Genomic DNA, 17,821 nt, shown 5'->3' on the forward strand with positions numbered 1-17,821 from the left:
CCCCCCTTCCACCCCCGTTACAAATGCTTAGCGTGGGTTTTAGCCCTGGCAGCAGCGGTAACTGCTCCGACACTCATAGGAATTCCATGAGCGTCGGAGCAGTTACCGCCACTGCCGGCACTAAAACCCACGCTATGCATTCGTAAAAGAGGGAGGGGAAAGGACCAAACTTGGACTTAGATGTCATATTGAAAATTTCCCTCTATGACATGGCGGGCATGGATGGGTTCAAGGAACAAAGCTGTGAGCAGTGAGCATGGACTCCTTAAAAGATCAAAGTACCGCACATAAATATGCTTACACTTATACTTTTAGCTGAACAGAAGGGGCAATTTTCAGCCCTCAGTTCACCCAGGTAAATTCCTTGGAAATTTTTCCTTAATTTGTTAAAGTAACATGCATAAGGCTACATGGAAAGTACTGTATATGCCTCACTCAGATCACTTTCTGCATAGCTTACAGTTCTATACCCTAAGCCCCAGTTAACCTGGATTTCATGGCTCAGATTAGCTAGAATCCTTTTTCATGATTACTTCAAGAGTATTTTGAGATGAAGTGAATTTCTTTTTCTATGACGGTATAAGTGGTTAAGCACCATAAAAGAAAGCCATTTTAAATAAATAACTCTGTTTAAATTGTTACTTGAATAATGACTGTGATGTCAGAAAGACCGTGGAACTCCATGAACGAAATTAATCACAGACTGTACTGAACAAATAATAAGACACCAAGTCATGAAGCTCATGTGCTTAGTGCCCAGCCCTAGCAAGACAGAAAAGGTCAGGTTTCTTCATATAATTTTAGCTTGTACCCAGGGAAACTAAACCTCTGTCTCCACCTGGTAGTATAATAGAGAAGCGAAGAACCCATTAACACAAAATAGTAAACATATAATTACACTGACATGCCACATCCTCCTTTTTTTAGATTATTTTTGTGTAACAATTTTAATAAGCTTCGAGGTATATCCATTCTTATGGTTTATACTGTGTTAGCAATGTTACTCTATTTGAATACATAGAAAGAAAATCGACAGAGAACTGTACTTCCCAGTCTAAATAAATCTATGACAAAGAGTGAACAAAGGTCCAGGCAATAATAACAGCCTGGGAAGGCAAGTGTTTAGGCTGGATTTAAATCTGGTAATATTTATTTATTTTAGTTATTTACATTCAGGTACTCAGGGCCAGATTCTCTAAGCTCCAACAGCACGGTAAAAAAAATACTGTGATGGGAGCGATTTTTGTTTTATTGACTATTCTCAGCAGAACAGCATGTAAATTACATGCATGCTATATGTGTGGAAAATCACCGGAAGGGGGAGGAAGAGCTGTGTTCAGAAGAAAAATCGCTAGCACATCTCCTCCTCCTGCCTGCCTATCTATAAAAAAAAGCCCATGTTCTCCCTGCCTGAACCGGCAAGCAAGGAGAGCAGGGGCTGCTCTTTTTTATTTAATGTGCATAGCACACAAAAGAGCTGTGCCTATAAACCACTCCCCTCCCCTTCGACAACCTCCCCCCACACACCTTTTTTAGAAGACTGGCAGGAGGGATGCTCACTCCCGCTGGCAAGCCCGCCTTTTGAAAATGGCAGGCCTTCCCCTTCCTGGTTTACCCTGGGATGCACAGGGGAGGGGCCTAAGGTCCTTATTTGCCCAGGCGCCTGGGCCAATCAGGGCCTTAGGACCCCTCCCCGGTGCATCCCAGGATGCACTGTGAAGACCCACCATTTTGAAGAAACAGGCCTGCCAGCAGGAGTGAGTGAGCATCCCTCCTGCTAGGGTGACTTTAGAGACTCAGCTTCTCAGTCATTTGTCCCCATCTGTCCCGGTGAGCTCAATATCTATGTAGCGTACCTGGGGCAATGGAGGATCGAGTGACTTGCCCAGGGTCACAAGGAGCAGTATGGGGCTTGAACCCACAACCTCAGGGTGCTGAGGCTATAGCCCTAACCACTAGGCCACTCCTAATAATGAAATCAAAACTATCATTACAATCCCCATGGATAAAACTAGAAGGATAGTAGGAAATAGCATGCATCTGTGTTTTTGTTTTCTTTTTAATATTGTGAGCAATTACTATTAAATTTTAAGAATGTACCAAAGTAACGTGCAATAATTTTTTATTTTTCAGGTGTCATAAATAACATTTGTGTGAAATTTTGTATCAGTTACATTGTTTTGCTTTTACTTGATTATCGTTCAGTACTGTATTATACTCATTTAATACCTGTACAATTAAAAGTAGTATACCTACTTTTGACCCACCCTGTTTATACACATGTGCACACACAAACACACACATTCTTACTATCACACTAGATACAGAATATTCTTTTTTAAAATCAATTTAATGAGCATCAACCTATGAATTATCACATGCACAATTTGTGAAGGTTAAGTATATATGAAAAAAAGTGTGAAATTATCCCAAAAAATTTAGAGAAATTTCCCAAAATTCCCAAAAATGAACTTTCAGTTTTATTTATACATCCAAAAAGAGCCCTGAAATTTTACTTTATACATTCTAGCAATTAGGAACCCCTTTAACCACAACAATACATTCCATCAATACCAAAGCCATTCCAGGAAAGAAAATAGTTCTAGACGGCTGGTGAGTTCAGTTTCATGCTGACAGCATCTGCCATGGGACTTTGAAGAACAGAGGCTGAGTTAGACTTGTTTGGTTGATTGTATACGAATTTTAACATGACAGGTCAAGTGACTTCTGCTTCTTTCCTTGTTCCTCCCAACTGCGGGTCTGTTATGGCAGGCTGTGCTATTTTCCTGGCCCTATACATTATATTACATTCTGACATATTCCACCAAAGCCCCTATGAGTTCATGGCAGATACTATACTTCTATTACTACGAACAAACTCAGTTAAACATAACACAATGATAAATATTCAAACAGCGCATTAACAGTAGAAGATGATAAATTTCAAGATAAAAATTTTAAGTTTTCTAAAAACAGTAAATTGATCTATTGATCTTACTAAAGTAGAAAGATAATTCCAAATTAAAGGAGCCTGATAATTTAAGGATGCTTTCCATTGAACAAATGATCTAATTGTCTTGAGAGAAATTAAAGATAGAATGGCTTCCATACAATATGAGCTGATCTTCCTGCTAGTAATGAAATCAATTTCACTAAATAATATGGCACCTGGACATATAGAATATTAAAACTCATAATACAAAGCTTAAAATAAATTCTTGCATTTCCTTTTGTAGTTCTCCCCTCTCCTCCTGTCAAGGTCAGCCTATTAATTTTGTAATCTCATTTTTTTTTTCCTGTAATAATTTAAATTGTAAAACCGCTTTGAATTTTGATAAGGCGGAATATCAAATTTTAATAAACTTGGAAAAGTTAGGCCCTCCTTTACGAAGGTGCGCTAAGCGTTTTAGTGTGCGTTTAGCACACACTAAATCAACACGTGCTCTAACGTGTCCATAGGATAACATGCACGCATTAGCATTTAATGCGTGCTAACATTTAGTACGCGCTAAAAAGCATAGCGCAACTTTGTAAAAGAGGGGGTTAGTATTCTGCACAGTCTGTAATCTTTTCAACTATCCTTTAGCAAATCCTAAATAAACAATATTACAGTAGTCTAGGAATGTCCAAAAGGTAGATTGCGAAGGCAACATGAGTCGATCGTGGTGATAGACTCGTGTTGCCTTCGTATTCTACTTGCTTCCCTACGCCGTAGAGAGGAAGCTGAAGTGCTGGGCCGACCAACCTTCCTCACCCGACTTCAATTCTGACGTCAAAGAGGAAGTTCCAGGCCAGCCAATCGCTGCCTGGTTGGCCCACAACTTCCTCTCCGACATTAGAATTGACGTCAGGTGAGGAAGGCTGGTCCAGGTGCTTTTGTATCCTCTTTACGGTGTGGAAGCAGGGAGAGCTCAGAACGCAGCCGTGGCCTTTTCCCCAATGGCAGCCAGGGTGGTTTGGGGGAGGGCAGGGAGAAAGAAAGAGAAAGAAAAAGAAAGAAAGAAAGGGGGGCAGGGGGACAGAAAGAAAGGGGGGCATAGAGAGAGAAATACAGGGAGACAGACAGAAAGACGGGCATGGAGAGAGAAAGTCAGACAGACAGAAAGAAAGGGGGTAGGGAGACAGAAAGAAAGATGGACAGAAAGAAGGGGGCAGGGAGACAGAAAGAAAGGGGGCATGGAGAGAGAAAGACAGGGAGACAGAAAGAAAGACAGACAGAAAGAAGGGGACAGAGAGAAAGAAAGAAAGGGGAGGGGCAGGGAGAGAGGAAGAAAAAATTGGAGGAGGGAATGAGGTTTGGAGGAGAGGAAGCATACAGGAGGCTGAAAGAAGGGAAGAAATACTGGATGCACAGTCAGAAGAAGAAAGTGCAACCAGAGACTCATGAAATCACCAGACAACAAAGGTAGGGAAAATGATTTTATTTTCAATTTAGTGATCAAAATGTGTCCATTTTGAGAATTTATATCTGCTATCTATATTTTGTACTATGGCCCCCTTTTATTAATTGCAATAGCATTTTTTAGCACAAGGAGCATTGAGAGTAGTGCAGGACATTCAGCGCAGCTCCCTGTGCTAAAAAACGCTATTGTGGTGTAGTAAAAAGGGAGGGGGTATATTTGTCTATTTTTGTATAGTTGTTACTGAGGTGACATTGCTTAAAGTCATCTGCCTTGACCTCTTTGAAAACCCCCGGAATATAAATGATAATTAACATTTTCTCTGCGTACAGTGTGCTTTGTGTTTTTTTAAAATTTTATTGTTGGTAGATCATTTTGATTTGGTCATTTTAAAAGTAGCTCGCAAGCCCAAAAAGTGTGGGCACCCCTGCAGTAGTCTATCTGGAAAATAATATGCAATTGAACCAGAAAGAAGTGCAAAAGCTGACATCAAAATATTTCCAAACTACCCTTAATTTCCTTACAAGAAAAAATGATTTTTTTTTTGATGCTCCAAGTTCAATAAATTATCTAAACTGAATGCCTAAAACTCTAGTTTGCATATCAAAAGTGTAATTACCTTGTCCAAATTGTGATAAAAGATCTGATCTAGCTTGATCCTGTGGGCCTAGCCCAAATAAACTTACCCCCTCTTCTACAAAGCTGCGTGGCAACAGCCCCGAAGCCCTTTAAATCTCTATGGGCTTCGGGGCCGTTACCGCTTGGCTTTGGAGAAGAGGGGGTTAGTTTTGTCTATATTTATCTTCAACTATAATACCCCTCCTGATTTGCTTCTTTTAAGGGAAATGCACTGAAAATGGTGTCATTCATTGCGTTTTACCATTCTTTTTTAGTAAAAATAAATAAATAAATAAATAAAACCCACCTGTGCAGTTTGCCTAAATATGGGTTGTATCATTATATGCTCTTGAATATACATGTTCTGATAGAAGTGCACTATACAAAACAGTTGCTGTTGTTAATCCATCATCCCTATACCCTATATCAACATTAGACATAACAAATCAAGCATAGGGAAAGAAATTTTCAAAGCTGCATATATTAGCTATCTGAAAATTACTCACCCTCCCTATAAGGGAAACTAAACATACTAGTAAATGCTTATATATAGTGCTCAAAATTGCACACACAAATTTGGGCATGCACTCAGTTTTCACATGCAATTTAATTTGAGCCAATTAGCGCCAATAATTTGGCGTTAACAATCAATTATTAGTATTAATTGGCAACAATTTGCATTTAGGCAGTCATCCTCCAAGTCGATATTCTGTAAAGATATACACATAAATTTTAAGCGTGGATCCGACAAGGGGGGCAGGTCAGGGGCATTTCTAGAATTTGCGTGCAGTGTTATAGAATATGGAAGATCCATGCCTAATTTAAGTATAATGATTTACGTCAGGTTTCAGTTGGAGTAAATCCTTCCATCCAAAACAGAGCACGGATCCTAGTGCTAAACACTACTCTGTAAATGGCACCCGACTCAGAATACCATTTATAGAATAGCATATAGCGCTCATTTTTGTGATGCCCACATTTGGGTTCTATTTACTGAATATTGCCCATAGTGCTACAATTCACCTACTTTTATTTACCCCCAGCGCCAAGCAGGGACAGAAAAAACGTGGGCATTTCTATATTTTCAAAAGTACATACGTTTTGCAGTTAGAAAAATATCCCCCCACCAAAAAAGGAAGTCCAAGTGTATGCAGGAAAGATATCTTTTCAAGGTGAAAATATGCATGTATTTTAATCTTCAAAATAAGTGCAAAGTCTGGAAGTAAAAAGTACTCTCATACTAATTTGAAAATTGCTCCCCCCTACTGTAACAGGTAACTAACATGGATAGGTAGAATCCTTAGCATTAGATTTCACTTCTATGCTGTGGTTAGAGCAGCCGCCTTAGCATCCTTGTGAGTTTGATTCCCACTGCAGCTCCATAAGACTCTGGGCAAAGCCACTTAATACTTCATTGCCCTAGGTATAAGTACCTGTTTAAAATATGTAAAAATCTTTGATTGTAATCACACAGAAAAAGTGGTATATCAAGTCCCATCCCCTTTACCCTTAATTAATTCTAATGCTCCTTATGGTGGCTGTAGCTTACCCATGCTGACCAAGAGCCATGTAATTCTTTTATATACTATATTACTGTGTATGGATAGCATTAGAAATGGGTAATTTGCTTTATTAAACTGCCTTATGCAAATAGATATCCCATTCTCACTATTTCAAGTTAATTAGCCTACACAATTCATGCATGTTATGGATGAGCAATCCCAATTTATTGGTGTAGTAGAACTCTGATAGCACCCTCACCTTTATCCCTTTCAGGAAGAATATTCATTCACTGCGCCATGGGGATTAGCCGCTCTGCAACTCTAGTACTTGCTTTCTTAATGATCTGTGAAAATATGACCCTCGTTGACGCTATTCAGACTGTGAGCAAGCACAGAGACATTTCTCCAAATTCAGGCTTTCTTGAGCAACTTCGACAGCTGGACACAACATTAGTGAGTGAAAGGAAAAGGAAAATGGATCAGTTCAACCTTTAGATGGAGATCCCGTTCGAATGAAGAATTAAAAATTTCTCTCTGAATTTATTTTCCTAGTTTGAGAAGAACTAAAATTAGAAGTTGTAACATCTCAAATGATAGCTTCACCTTAGCCATACCTATATTTATATATCTATTTATTTTATTAAAAAAAATTTTTTCTCCATTATAAATCAGGTGGCTTACAATAGAACATATGCAGTGATATTCAAATGAACAAATTGTATAACTATAAGCAGTGTTCTCGCTAAGCTGCGTTGGCCTGCGCTCACGCACAAAATATTACATCGCAGCGCAAAGTTTCTCTTCACAGCGCACACACGCGTCGGTAAGGTAAGGGGACGCATTGGGGGGATTGCACTTCCCCACAATTGCCATGCTTCGGTTCCTCTTCTTCCTTCCTTCCCCCCCCCCCCCCCCCGCGGGACCCTGCGGCACCATCAACTCTTACTCCCTCTAATGTCGGCCCTGCAGCTCCAGACTTCCTCGCACCTTCTCCCCTCCCCCTTTGGATCGCTATTATTTTAAATGTTATAGCCGCGGAGCTGTATCCATCAGTGGAGATGTCTAACCTCGGCCTGCCCCGGAACTCTTACTGCAGCAGCCGCCCGTCTAGGCAGGAACAGGAAGTCACTGTTGCAGTAAGAGTTCCGGGGCAGGCCGAGGTTAGACATCTCCACTGATGGATACAGCTCCGCGGCTATAACATTTAAAATAATAGCGATCCAAAGGGGGAGGGGAGAAGGTGCGAGGAAGTCTGGAGCTGCAGGGCCGACATTAGAGGGAGTAAGAGTTGATGGTGCCGCAGGGTCCCGCGGGGGGGGGGGGAGGAAGGAAGGAAGAAGAGGAACCGAAGCATGGCAATTGTGGGGAAGTGCAGAGCTGCAGGGAAGAGTGTTGCGGTACCCAGCTGGAGGGAGAAGGAAGATGAGGGAGGGAATTAAAGGAGATGCCAGGGCTTGGAGCGTAGGAGGAAGGTATGCCAGTCTAAGGGAAAAGGAAGGGGGAGATGTGAGAGCATGGAGGGGGAGCGAAAGATGGAAGAAAAGGAAAGGAGAGAGATGCCAGAGAATCAGGGAAGGGGAGATACCAGACTATGAGGAGAGGTGTGGGAGAGGGAAGGCGAGGAGAGAGATGCCAGACCAATGGGGTGAAAGGAGAGATGGAAGGGGGAGGCATACAGTTTCTGGAAGGGGCATAGAAGGAGAGAAGATGCCATATAGGGGAAGAGAGACGGCAGACAGTGGATGGAAGGAAGAGAGTTACAAGAAGATGAGGAAAGGAGAAACCACAGAAGACAAAGGTAGAAAAAAATTTCTATTTATTTATTGCTTTAGGAGACATGTGTCACTGTTTCTGTGAAGCATTGTATGCAGAGTCCAGCTTCTTGCTGGTTCAATTTAACCTTTGTCTATGTATTTTTATTTTATCCCCCCTTTTACAAAACTGTGAAGCGTTTTTAGCACCAGCCTTGGTGGTAGCAGCTCTGATGCTCAGAATTTTATGAGCATCAGAGCTGTTACCTCCGTAGCTAAAATCCACACTACAGTTTTGTAAAAGAGGGAGGGGTTAGTTTGTGATTACATATTCCTTACTAGGCGAAGGTGTTTTCTGTGTTCTGTGTGTTCGAAAGACATGGTTTTCTGTTAGGATTGACGGTGTAGGATTGATCTGTGCTGGTCTGGCTTGTTTAGTTTTACAATGGGTGTATTGATGTACTGCTCACTGCAATATGTAAGATGCTGCCTTTTCCTAGGTACTCATGTGTGACGTGTGGTTTGTTACTAAAAATCATGTTTTTCTTACAGATGGGGGGGGGGTGCCAAAAAATGATGGGCCCCGGATGTTACATATGCTAGGTACGCCACTGTATGTAAAGATACCAGAAAGCTGGCGTAGCAAAAACTTCTAAGTTTTGAGTATTTAACCCTCCCACAATCTCACGGGCACTCGTTTCAAGTTTATTGAGATTTTGATTTAAACGCAATATCAAATATTTTCAATGCGTATAACAAAAATAAATTTGGGGAAATAAATAAAACCATTTGAACCAGTGTTCCCGCTAAGCTGCGCTGGCGTGCGCTGGCGCACAAAATATTACATCGCAGCGCACACGTTTCTCGTCACAGCGCACGATCGGAAGAGGCGTACGGCAGATGGTAGGGCGGCGAGAGGAGAATCGGGCGAGTTGGCTCATAACTTGCTGGCGCCCGATATTTTTGGCTCACGGTGAAAAAAGTTTGCTCACAACACCCGCCCGCTTAGAGGGAACACTGACTATAAGCACAAGCTAGCTGCTTTTCCAGAACCCATTCCAGGTTTCCCAGATTCCACAAGAAACTGCACAGTTATCAGCACCAAGCTTCCCTGTCGCATCCACAGCCCCCCCCCCACCCCCCGCCATGCACCATTGCCTCTCCTGTCTACCCTTCCCCTCCATCCCTATGCACCATCTCATCCCTCTCCCATGGTCAGACATCTCTGTCTTCCCCCTTCCCCCCTCATATGGTCTGGCATCTTTCTCCTCTCCTTCCCATAGCCTGGAATCTCTCTCCTTCCCTCCCTCTTCCCGAGGTCTAACATCTCTCTCCTCTCTGTGGTCTGGCATCTCTCTCTCCCCTCATTCCCTTCCATTCTGTAGTCTAGCATCTCTCTATCTTTCTCTCCTTCCCATTCCAGTGGTCTGACATCTCTCCCTTCTTTGGGTCATCTCTCTTCCTTCCCATTGTAACATTTCTCCCTCCTTCCTCTCCACCACTATCATGTCCAACAATTCTCCCTCTTTCTTCCTTTCCCCCTATACATCATCTCTCTTTCCCTCTCATGCCACACACTTATGTCCAACAATTCTCAGTTCCTTTTCCCTCCCCCACCGGCAGCATTTCTTTCTCTGCCTTCCTACTACTCCACTTGTGCAGCATCTCTCTTTTCCTCCTTTCCTAAACCCCCCCAGCCCATGCATTTGTCCTTCCCAACCCTCTCCCAGTACGTGCAGTATCTGTCTTTCCCAACCCCCTGAGCATCTTTCTTCCCTGCCTTCTCAACTCCCTACCCCCTGCACCCAGCCTCTCCCTGTCAGGTTCTGCACCAAGCCCCCTTCCCTCCCTCCCCTGTCAGACTCTGCACACACACACACACACACACCCACAAACACCCTATCAGACTCTGTACTCTTCCTCCCCCATCAGACTCTGTACCCTCCCTCCCCCCGTCAGACTCTGCACCTAGCCCCCCGTCAGACTCTGCACCCAGACACCCCCCCTCGTCAGACTCTGCATCCAGCCCCCGTCAAACTCTGCACCCTCCCTACCTTCACCCCCATCAGATTCTGTATCCAGCCCCCCCATCAGACCCCTTCCCTCGCTCGCTCTGCCCTGTCCTCCTACCTCCTCTGGCCTGGTGGTCCAGAGGTGCAGCGGAAAGGAGCGAGCTTTTCAGCTCCTGTCCTGCTGCTAACCCAGCCGGTCACGGCTGTTTCTTCAGCTGCTAAGCAGCAATGAGCGGGAGCGCACTTTGGCGCTCCTGCTCGGCACTCAGCGGCTTCTTTGACTGTCTCCTAAGAATTTTCGTAATTCATGAGAATTCACAGGAGCCAAAGAAGCCGCTGAGCGCCAAGAAGGAGCGCCACGACCAGCCGGGTTAGCAGCGGGACAGGAGCTGGAAAGCTCGCTCCTGCCCGCTGCACCTCTGGACCACCAGAGATGATGAAAGTGGCAATTTTGGTGGAGGCCACGGCCCCTTTGGCCTCCCCCGTTCCAACGTCTTTGCCTATGAGCATTGGAGCATTTACCTCACCGACCCATGGTAGAAACCTCTACTGTGGTTTTGTTAAAGGAACCCTAAAAGTTAGGTGTCTAAATTGACTAGGAATGCCACATTAGGTGCCTAACTTTAAGCGTCTTTTATAGAATCGGGGCCAAAATGTGCACAAAGGAAACACTTCTGTTTTAATCTACAAAACTGACTTTTATAACCATTCTTTAGTGTATATTCTTAAAGCATCTTTCTAATGTATTTATGTTTGAAAAGTCTGTAAAATAAGGAATACTATCATTGTAGCAGCTTTGTGCTACTACAGGTGAACTTATGTAAAGAATATGTCCAAAAAGTGGCCTAAATGGATCCAAACCCGGCCCATGTGCCTAAGGCCCCGCCGACAGGAGGGGCCTAAGGCTACTGGGCCGATTCCAGTTGGCCCAGGTGCCTCAGGCCTCACCAGTGGGCGGGGTTTGAGCCGCCTGGGCCAATCAGGCCCTAAATCCAGCCATTTGAGGGATGGCTGGCCTGCCAGATGGATGGGCTTGGGGTGGGTACGGAGGGATGTCGGGGTGGGGGTGGGATTGCAGGGTCGGAGGGGGGGGTCTCACGGGTCGGCAGCTGGGGGAGGTTTTCGGTGGGCCAATCGGGGGAGCGGTCGGGGGGGTTACAACGGGGCAGGAGGACCTGGGATCCCTCCTGCCTGGATCTTAGTGGGGGTGGGGGTAGGGGGGGTTGCCTGGCCAGGAGAGCTTGGGGTCCCTCCTGGCCCGATCATCATCGGCGGGGGGGTGCGGCTCGGGCAAAAGGCTTGGGCTCCCTCTTGCCCCGATATTGTCGGGGGAAGGTCACGGCTTGCAGGGCAAGAGGGCTTGGGCTCCCTCTTGCCCCGATGTTGACGGGGGGGGGGGGGGTGGAGGGTGGATTCTGTAACTGGTGTTGTTTTTGACAGACACTGGTTACAGAATCCAGATTTTAGGTGAAGGACTGGCTCCTCCTTCGCCTAAAAGCTCTTGTTTTGGGCGTTTGGAAGTTAGGCTTTTTTTAGTGTAGACGTAGTGGTGGTCTGGGCGTTTAAACAGCTGAACATAGAGGCAGACCATTATAAAAAATACTTCCTTTTGGACGTTTTTTTTTTTTGATAATGGACATTTTCCCTGCTTCTACTGTCAACGTTTAAGGCCTTAGGCCACAAAGGGACTTAGACGTTTTTTTTAATTATTATTATTATGCTCCTCCACGATTTATGACTGCCTATGGTATATATAAATATTCCACACTGTGTGCTACATAGACTTCCCATAATTTCCTATATATAAAATAAACCTCTCAAAAATACAGTTCAGTAGTGTCATGTTGGAAATTTTGTTTATTTATTTATTAGCTAAGCTTAATCTTCTTGGCCTGCCATAGTTCTATGTTTAGTAAACCCATTGAACCTAAGAGCTTTGGTAACAAACTGGACCTAGACAAATTAGACCTGCATCAAGTGGTGTAAAAACAGTAAAGACGATGGCTGAAAATTATACTACGTAAAGTTTAATCAGATCAGGACTTAACGGAGCCATATTTCAGCAGACACCTTCCTGCAGCAGGAGTCACAAGTTCTACAATAAAACAAAGAACTATATAAGATACAAAGAATTAAACACAATCTTTTTTATAACAATTAGATAAAAATGTACCTTATGTAAAAACTAAGGGCTCCTTTTACTAAGCTGCGGTAGCGTTTTTAGCGCGTGCTGCAGATTAGCGTGTGCTAACCCCCACGTTACATGGAAAAACTAATGCCAGCTCAATGGAGGCGTTAGCGTCTAGCGCACGCTAAAACCACTAGTACAGCTTAGTAACGGGAGCCCTAAATGATCCCAATAAAAACAGGAAAACCTACAAAAATAAATAAATATATATTATATAATACTGTTGAATAACTATAAATGAGGAGAAAGAACCCATGGAATAGGGAAAAAAAAAAAAAAAAGAATGTGTAGTGAGAGACTATAAACTACATTAATACCATAATCAAGCGAGGACAACAAAGAAAGTGGAAAAAATGGGCTGTAAGACATACCCCCTCTTTTACGAAACTGCGATAGCAGTTTCTAGCGCAGGAGCCGCGCTCAAAGGCCCATGCTGCTCCCGACGCTCATAGGAACTTAATGAGCGTCAGGAGCAGCGTGAGCCTATCAGCGCGGCTCCCCACGCTAGAAACTGCTATCACAGTTTCGTAAAAGGAGGCCATTGTGTCAGACCCCTTTGCTTCTTTCTTGGTTTTGTGTGGGAACTCCGAACCCTTTTGCCTTTCCTCCACTCAAGGGCACTCAGCGCAAAAAGATGTTTGATAACCTTCTGGCGACGCAAGCAGCCAAACTTAACCACTCCATCTCCAACCTGTTGACGGCAACGGGCGACTTCAAAACTTTTCGAAAAGAAATCAAAACCCTACTTTTCAAAAAATGTATCCAGATATCTTAACCCAACCCTTTCCCCTCCTCCTAGATAAATTCTCCCCCAAAATCGCCACTTAAATAATCTCTTCCTCCCCAAAACACCAACCAAGTATTCAGATCCCTGAAATGTAACTTAATCTTATTTGTACTCTAACTGTAATCTATTTGTTATATCACACAATAACGTACAGTCAATTTAATATCCAATTTGCAAGTTCTTCCAGAATTAATCCAGGTACCTCTCCTCCCTTGTAACAAAAAAAAACAAAAAACCCCAAAACCCCAAAAACTGTTGTAACTTCACTGGAAATGTCCAGTTAGCTCTTTTGTAATCCGCCTTGAACTGCAAGGTATAGGCGGAATAGAAGTCCCTAATGTAATGTAATGTAACAATCTTTTTTACCCTGCTGTGTTTTGTTTTTGTTTTTTTGTGAAAATGATACTGCTTTAACTGTAATGCCTTGACATGTGGTATAACAAGAAGCCTTCTAATTCAAGGTCTAGAATCCTTCTTCTCAAGACCTTGTAAACTGAGCCCTGATGAAACTCTGCCCTGATGAAACAAGATAAAACAATGCTATTAAAAGACTTTCTAAAACTGTAATTGATAGACTCTGATACAGAGAGTCATAGATACGAACTCCAGAAAACCTCACAGATTGTTGTGAAGTTCATATTTCATCTGTAATTCCACCATAAAACCCAATCTACATAGCAGCCAAACTACAACCATACTTTCCCAATCGCTCCCTCCGCTCTGATTCAGAGAGACGACTCTATCCCCACTGGAAGATCTCTCAAACTAGAAACAGCAAGCAAACACTCATACAGTCACTTTATCCCTTGCCTATGGAACCAACTACCTACTCAGATCAGGTCACTGGACTCGCTAATAGCCTTTCAGAGAGCAACAAAGACCTTCCTTTTTACCAAAGATACTGGCTCTTTGTAAAATGACTCCTTTGAAAGCTTCTATCTGCATCCTCTTGTCCCTATAAAGTTAAGAAACTGTCTTGAAGTCAATATGGGGACAGATTAACCTCATACTGGAATCAACAATCCCTTTGACGTATGAGGCAATTATATGTGGAACATTGCTGCATATCAAGCCTCCCATGGAGCGCTACAAATGCAGGCTTTTCCTAATTATGACAGGGATAGCTATGCAAATGATAACCCACAATTGGAAAAATTGTGACCATCTCAACTTTCCTTTTTGGTGGGCCAATTTATGTTTAGGTTACAAATATGAAAAGATGATTGCTGATATGTTGGGGCATAGCAATTTTTTAAATTTGGTTTGGGGCCCATTGACATCCTTTGTTACTTCAACATAGTTGTCTTTTATTTTATTTATTTCTATATATATCCAGGACGGGGTGGATGTGGGTGTGGGGGGTGGAATCTTTATGGTTTATTTCTTGATTAAATTGTTGGATGGGAGGGGAGGGATATTTTTCTTCTGCATTGTTATTGATGGAATTTAAGTGCTTACGTTGATTATTAATGTCTGTATAATGCCTGGCACTTTGTATTAGTTTTGAAAATTAATAAAGATTTATCAATTTCTCCCTTAATATACTTTGACTATCTCTTTTGATATTGTGGTCTAAGAAAATGGATTAAGATTTGGGTCTATTATAAGAATTTTTTCTTTTTGAAATTTTTTCCTTCTCTGCGTTTCATGTAGCAAGATGTTCTTGTGAATTTTATTTGAAAACTATAAATAAAGAAAAAAAGAAGATTTATTTTTAAAAAACTGTCTCCTTGTATGCTTCTATCAGTATCCTCTCTTCCATTTTTAATACTTTTGACTTCTTTAGTCCCTGTCTTTAACTTCATGTCCTCTTGTAACCCGTTCTGAGCTGTTGGGAGGACGGGATCGAAATTGAAATAAATAAATAATAATGTAGCTCACCGTGGTCTCCTTTTACTAAAGTGCACTAATGGACTTAGTATTTAGCTCATGTTAATCATTAGCACACACCTAACTCATAGGAATCATTAGCATGCACCAAATCCATTAGCGCACCTTAGGGCTCTGCATTTCCACCTAGGGCTCCTTTTATTATATGGTGAGAGCACAAAAATATTTTGGTGTTTTGTTTTGTTTTGGTTTTTTAGCATGAACTGAATTCCTTGTGTGTCTCCCTTTACAACAATAGATTGACAATTTTGAACTGAAATATTTCAGGGGCCCTTTTACCAATCTACAGTAAAAAGTAGACTTAGGGCTCTCAAGGGAGAGATCGTCGGTAAACCTGTTTTCACAGCTTTAGCGATGATTGCACCAAACAGCTCACTGCATGCTTTCCCCCTTGATCACCCAATTTCCAAACCAGCCGTGCAAATTAGCTAAAACCCCATGCAAAGTAGTCAAGTGATTCATGCACTAACATCGCTTGACTATGCATATAAAACAAAACAAAACAGGGCTTTTAGCTATTGGAAAAAAAACAACTGTGTTACCAACAGGTCTGCCTGGGTTTTTTCTTTTTTTTTTTTTTCAATGACACATGCAAAATATTTGTCCAATAAAAAAAAAATGAAAAGGTCCCCCACCACCGATGATGGCCCTCCCCAACGACCCCCACTGAACGTGGCACCAGGAATCACCCCTCCCCCATGAGAGAAAATTGGCAGGAGGGATGCCCACTCCCTCCAGCCAATGGTTGCTCCCATGAACCCCTCCTCCCCATACCTTTGTTAAACTTTGGGAGTTAGAGGGAAGCATGTCCCTCCAACTCCAAGCCCTCCAAGTTCTTCCCCTCCCCGGTGCACCATGTAATACACAGGGAAGATCCTAAGGCCCCGCGCTCCTTGCTGTTTGAGCCAGCCAGTGCCTTAGGCTCCTTCCCTTGCATCACATGCTTCCCTTCAGCTCCCAACGTCTAGCAAAGGTACGGGGGGGGGGGGGGTTAGGGAGTGGGGGAGGGGCTCGGGGGAACATCCAGTGGCAGGAGGGAGTGGCATCCCTCCTGCCTTTTTTTGGGGGGAGGAGGGTAGGTGATAGTTGGGGGGGGTCAGTGGTGCGGGGGTCAAGGACTGGGTGGGGGCATGGCACAGGGGTATTCAGTCAGGCAGGAAGGAATAGGCATCCCTCCTGTCATTTTCACTGCCATGGGGCCGTGTCATGATGCCGATTCATGGGGTGGAGACCTAGGCACTAACTTCACCTTTTTTTTGAATGAAGAATCCTATCATAAATCAGTCCATTCCTGCAAGACGTTACCTCACAAGTTTGCCCAACTTCATTCAATAACTGTTAATTTTTTTTTTTATGGGTCCTCAGAGGGCCACCACGCACTATGAGATGTATTGAGTGCGTGGTGGCCCTCTGAGGACCCATAAAAAAATTAACAGTTATTGAATGAAGTTGGGCAAACTTGTGAGGTAACGTCTTGCAGGAATGGACTGATTCATGGGTGTGGGCCATCACGGTGGGGGGGTCTTTTTTCTTTGTTTTTTTTAATGGGGCAGATTGTGCGTGTGTAATGACATCTGTGTCATTAAGAAAAAAGGAGCCCTAACAGCAGTGACAGGAGGCTGCTTCGCCTGTCACTGCTGTTAGAGCTCTGTACATGTGTCAATCGCTCACTAAGCGATTGATCTGTTGGATTTGCATGCAAACTTGGTAGCACATCAATCGCTGCTCCACAATTGGCCAGAGAATCGTCCATTAGCGAGCCAGTCGGTTTTACCGACTGACTTTAGTGCATCTAGCCCTTAGTGCACATCTACCTAGATCTCCCCAATGTGCTATGTCCATTTTTACTCCGGCAGTAAAATGGTTGCATTTCCTATTTTTTCACATTAGCACATGGCCATTGAAAAAGATTAAAACTAATCACATATAAACAACCAATCTATACAACTTGCAAACCTTTTACAAAGGCGCACTAAACCGCCGGCTGAGCTAGCCATTACCGCCTCCTCTTGAGCAGGTGGTAGTTTTTAGGCCAGCGCAGGGGTTAGCGTGTGATTAAAGTCACGCGTGGCTTAATAAAAGGAGCCCCTAGTTTTACATCTATTTAGTTAAATTCATTTAAAAAAATTTAGTAGAGAGCCATCAGACGCAGTACTCAGATGGAAAACTGATGTAACCTCAGAGCAAAATCTTTCAGCCATTAGCTTCCTCATTGGCTCATGCATGCCAATTTTTTTTTAATCCAAGATATTTTATTAAAGAATATAATTAGAAAAACAATAGATGCTCAACGATCTTAACAACATAGTTGAACTAAGTATATAAAGAGCATAATAAAACAATTTGTTACATTAAATATTACAAAATACAAAAGTTGGAAGCCCAGTGCACAAAAAAAAGGGGAGAGGGGAAAAAAACTAATTTTTTACAATTTAGCCACCTATTTTGTAAGCAGTAAGGCAGGGGTGTCCAATGTCGGTCCTCGAGGGCCGCAATCCAGTCGGGTTTTCAGGATTTCCCCAATGAATATGCATTGAAAGCAGTGCATGCAAATAGATCTCATGCATATTCAATGGGGAAATCCTGAAAACCCGTCTGGACTGTGGCCCTCGAGGACCGACATTGGACACCCCTGCAGTAAGGAATCACATGCTTATCATATGGTAATCAGTT

General features: G+C 43.0%; 1 protein-coding gene across 1 annotated transcript in view; it reads left to right on the forward strand.

Annotated features, from left to right (window-relative positions):
- The window catches only part of LOC117359744, a 123,660-nt gene that overhangs the window by 39,409 nt on the left and 66,430 nt on the right, over nt 1–17,821 (forward strand). The window contains exon 4 of the mRNA XM_033942963.1: nt 6,795–7,012. Coding sequence (XP_033798854.1) covers nt 6,795–7,012 — 218 coding nt within the window. The remainder of the gene's footprint in view (nt 1–6,794; nt 7,013–17,821) is intronic.

This window comes from Geotrypetes seraphini, chromosome 4 (genome assembly GCF_902459505.1).
Source record: "Geotrypetes seraphini chromosome 4, aGeoSer1.1, whole genome shotgun sequence".
Classification (NCBI taxonomy): Eukaryota; Metazoa; Chordata; class Amphibia; order Gymnophiona; family Dermophiidae; genus Geotrypetes; species Geotrypetes seraphini.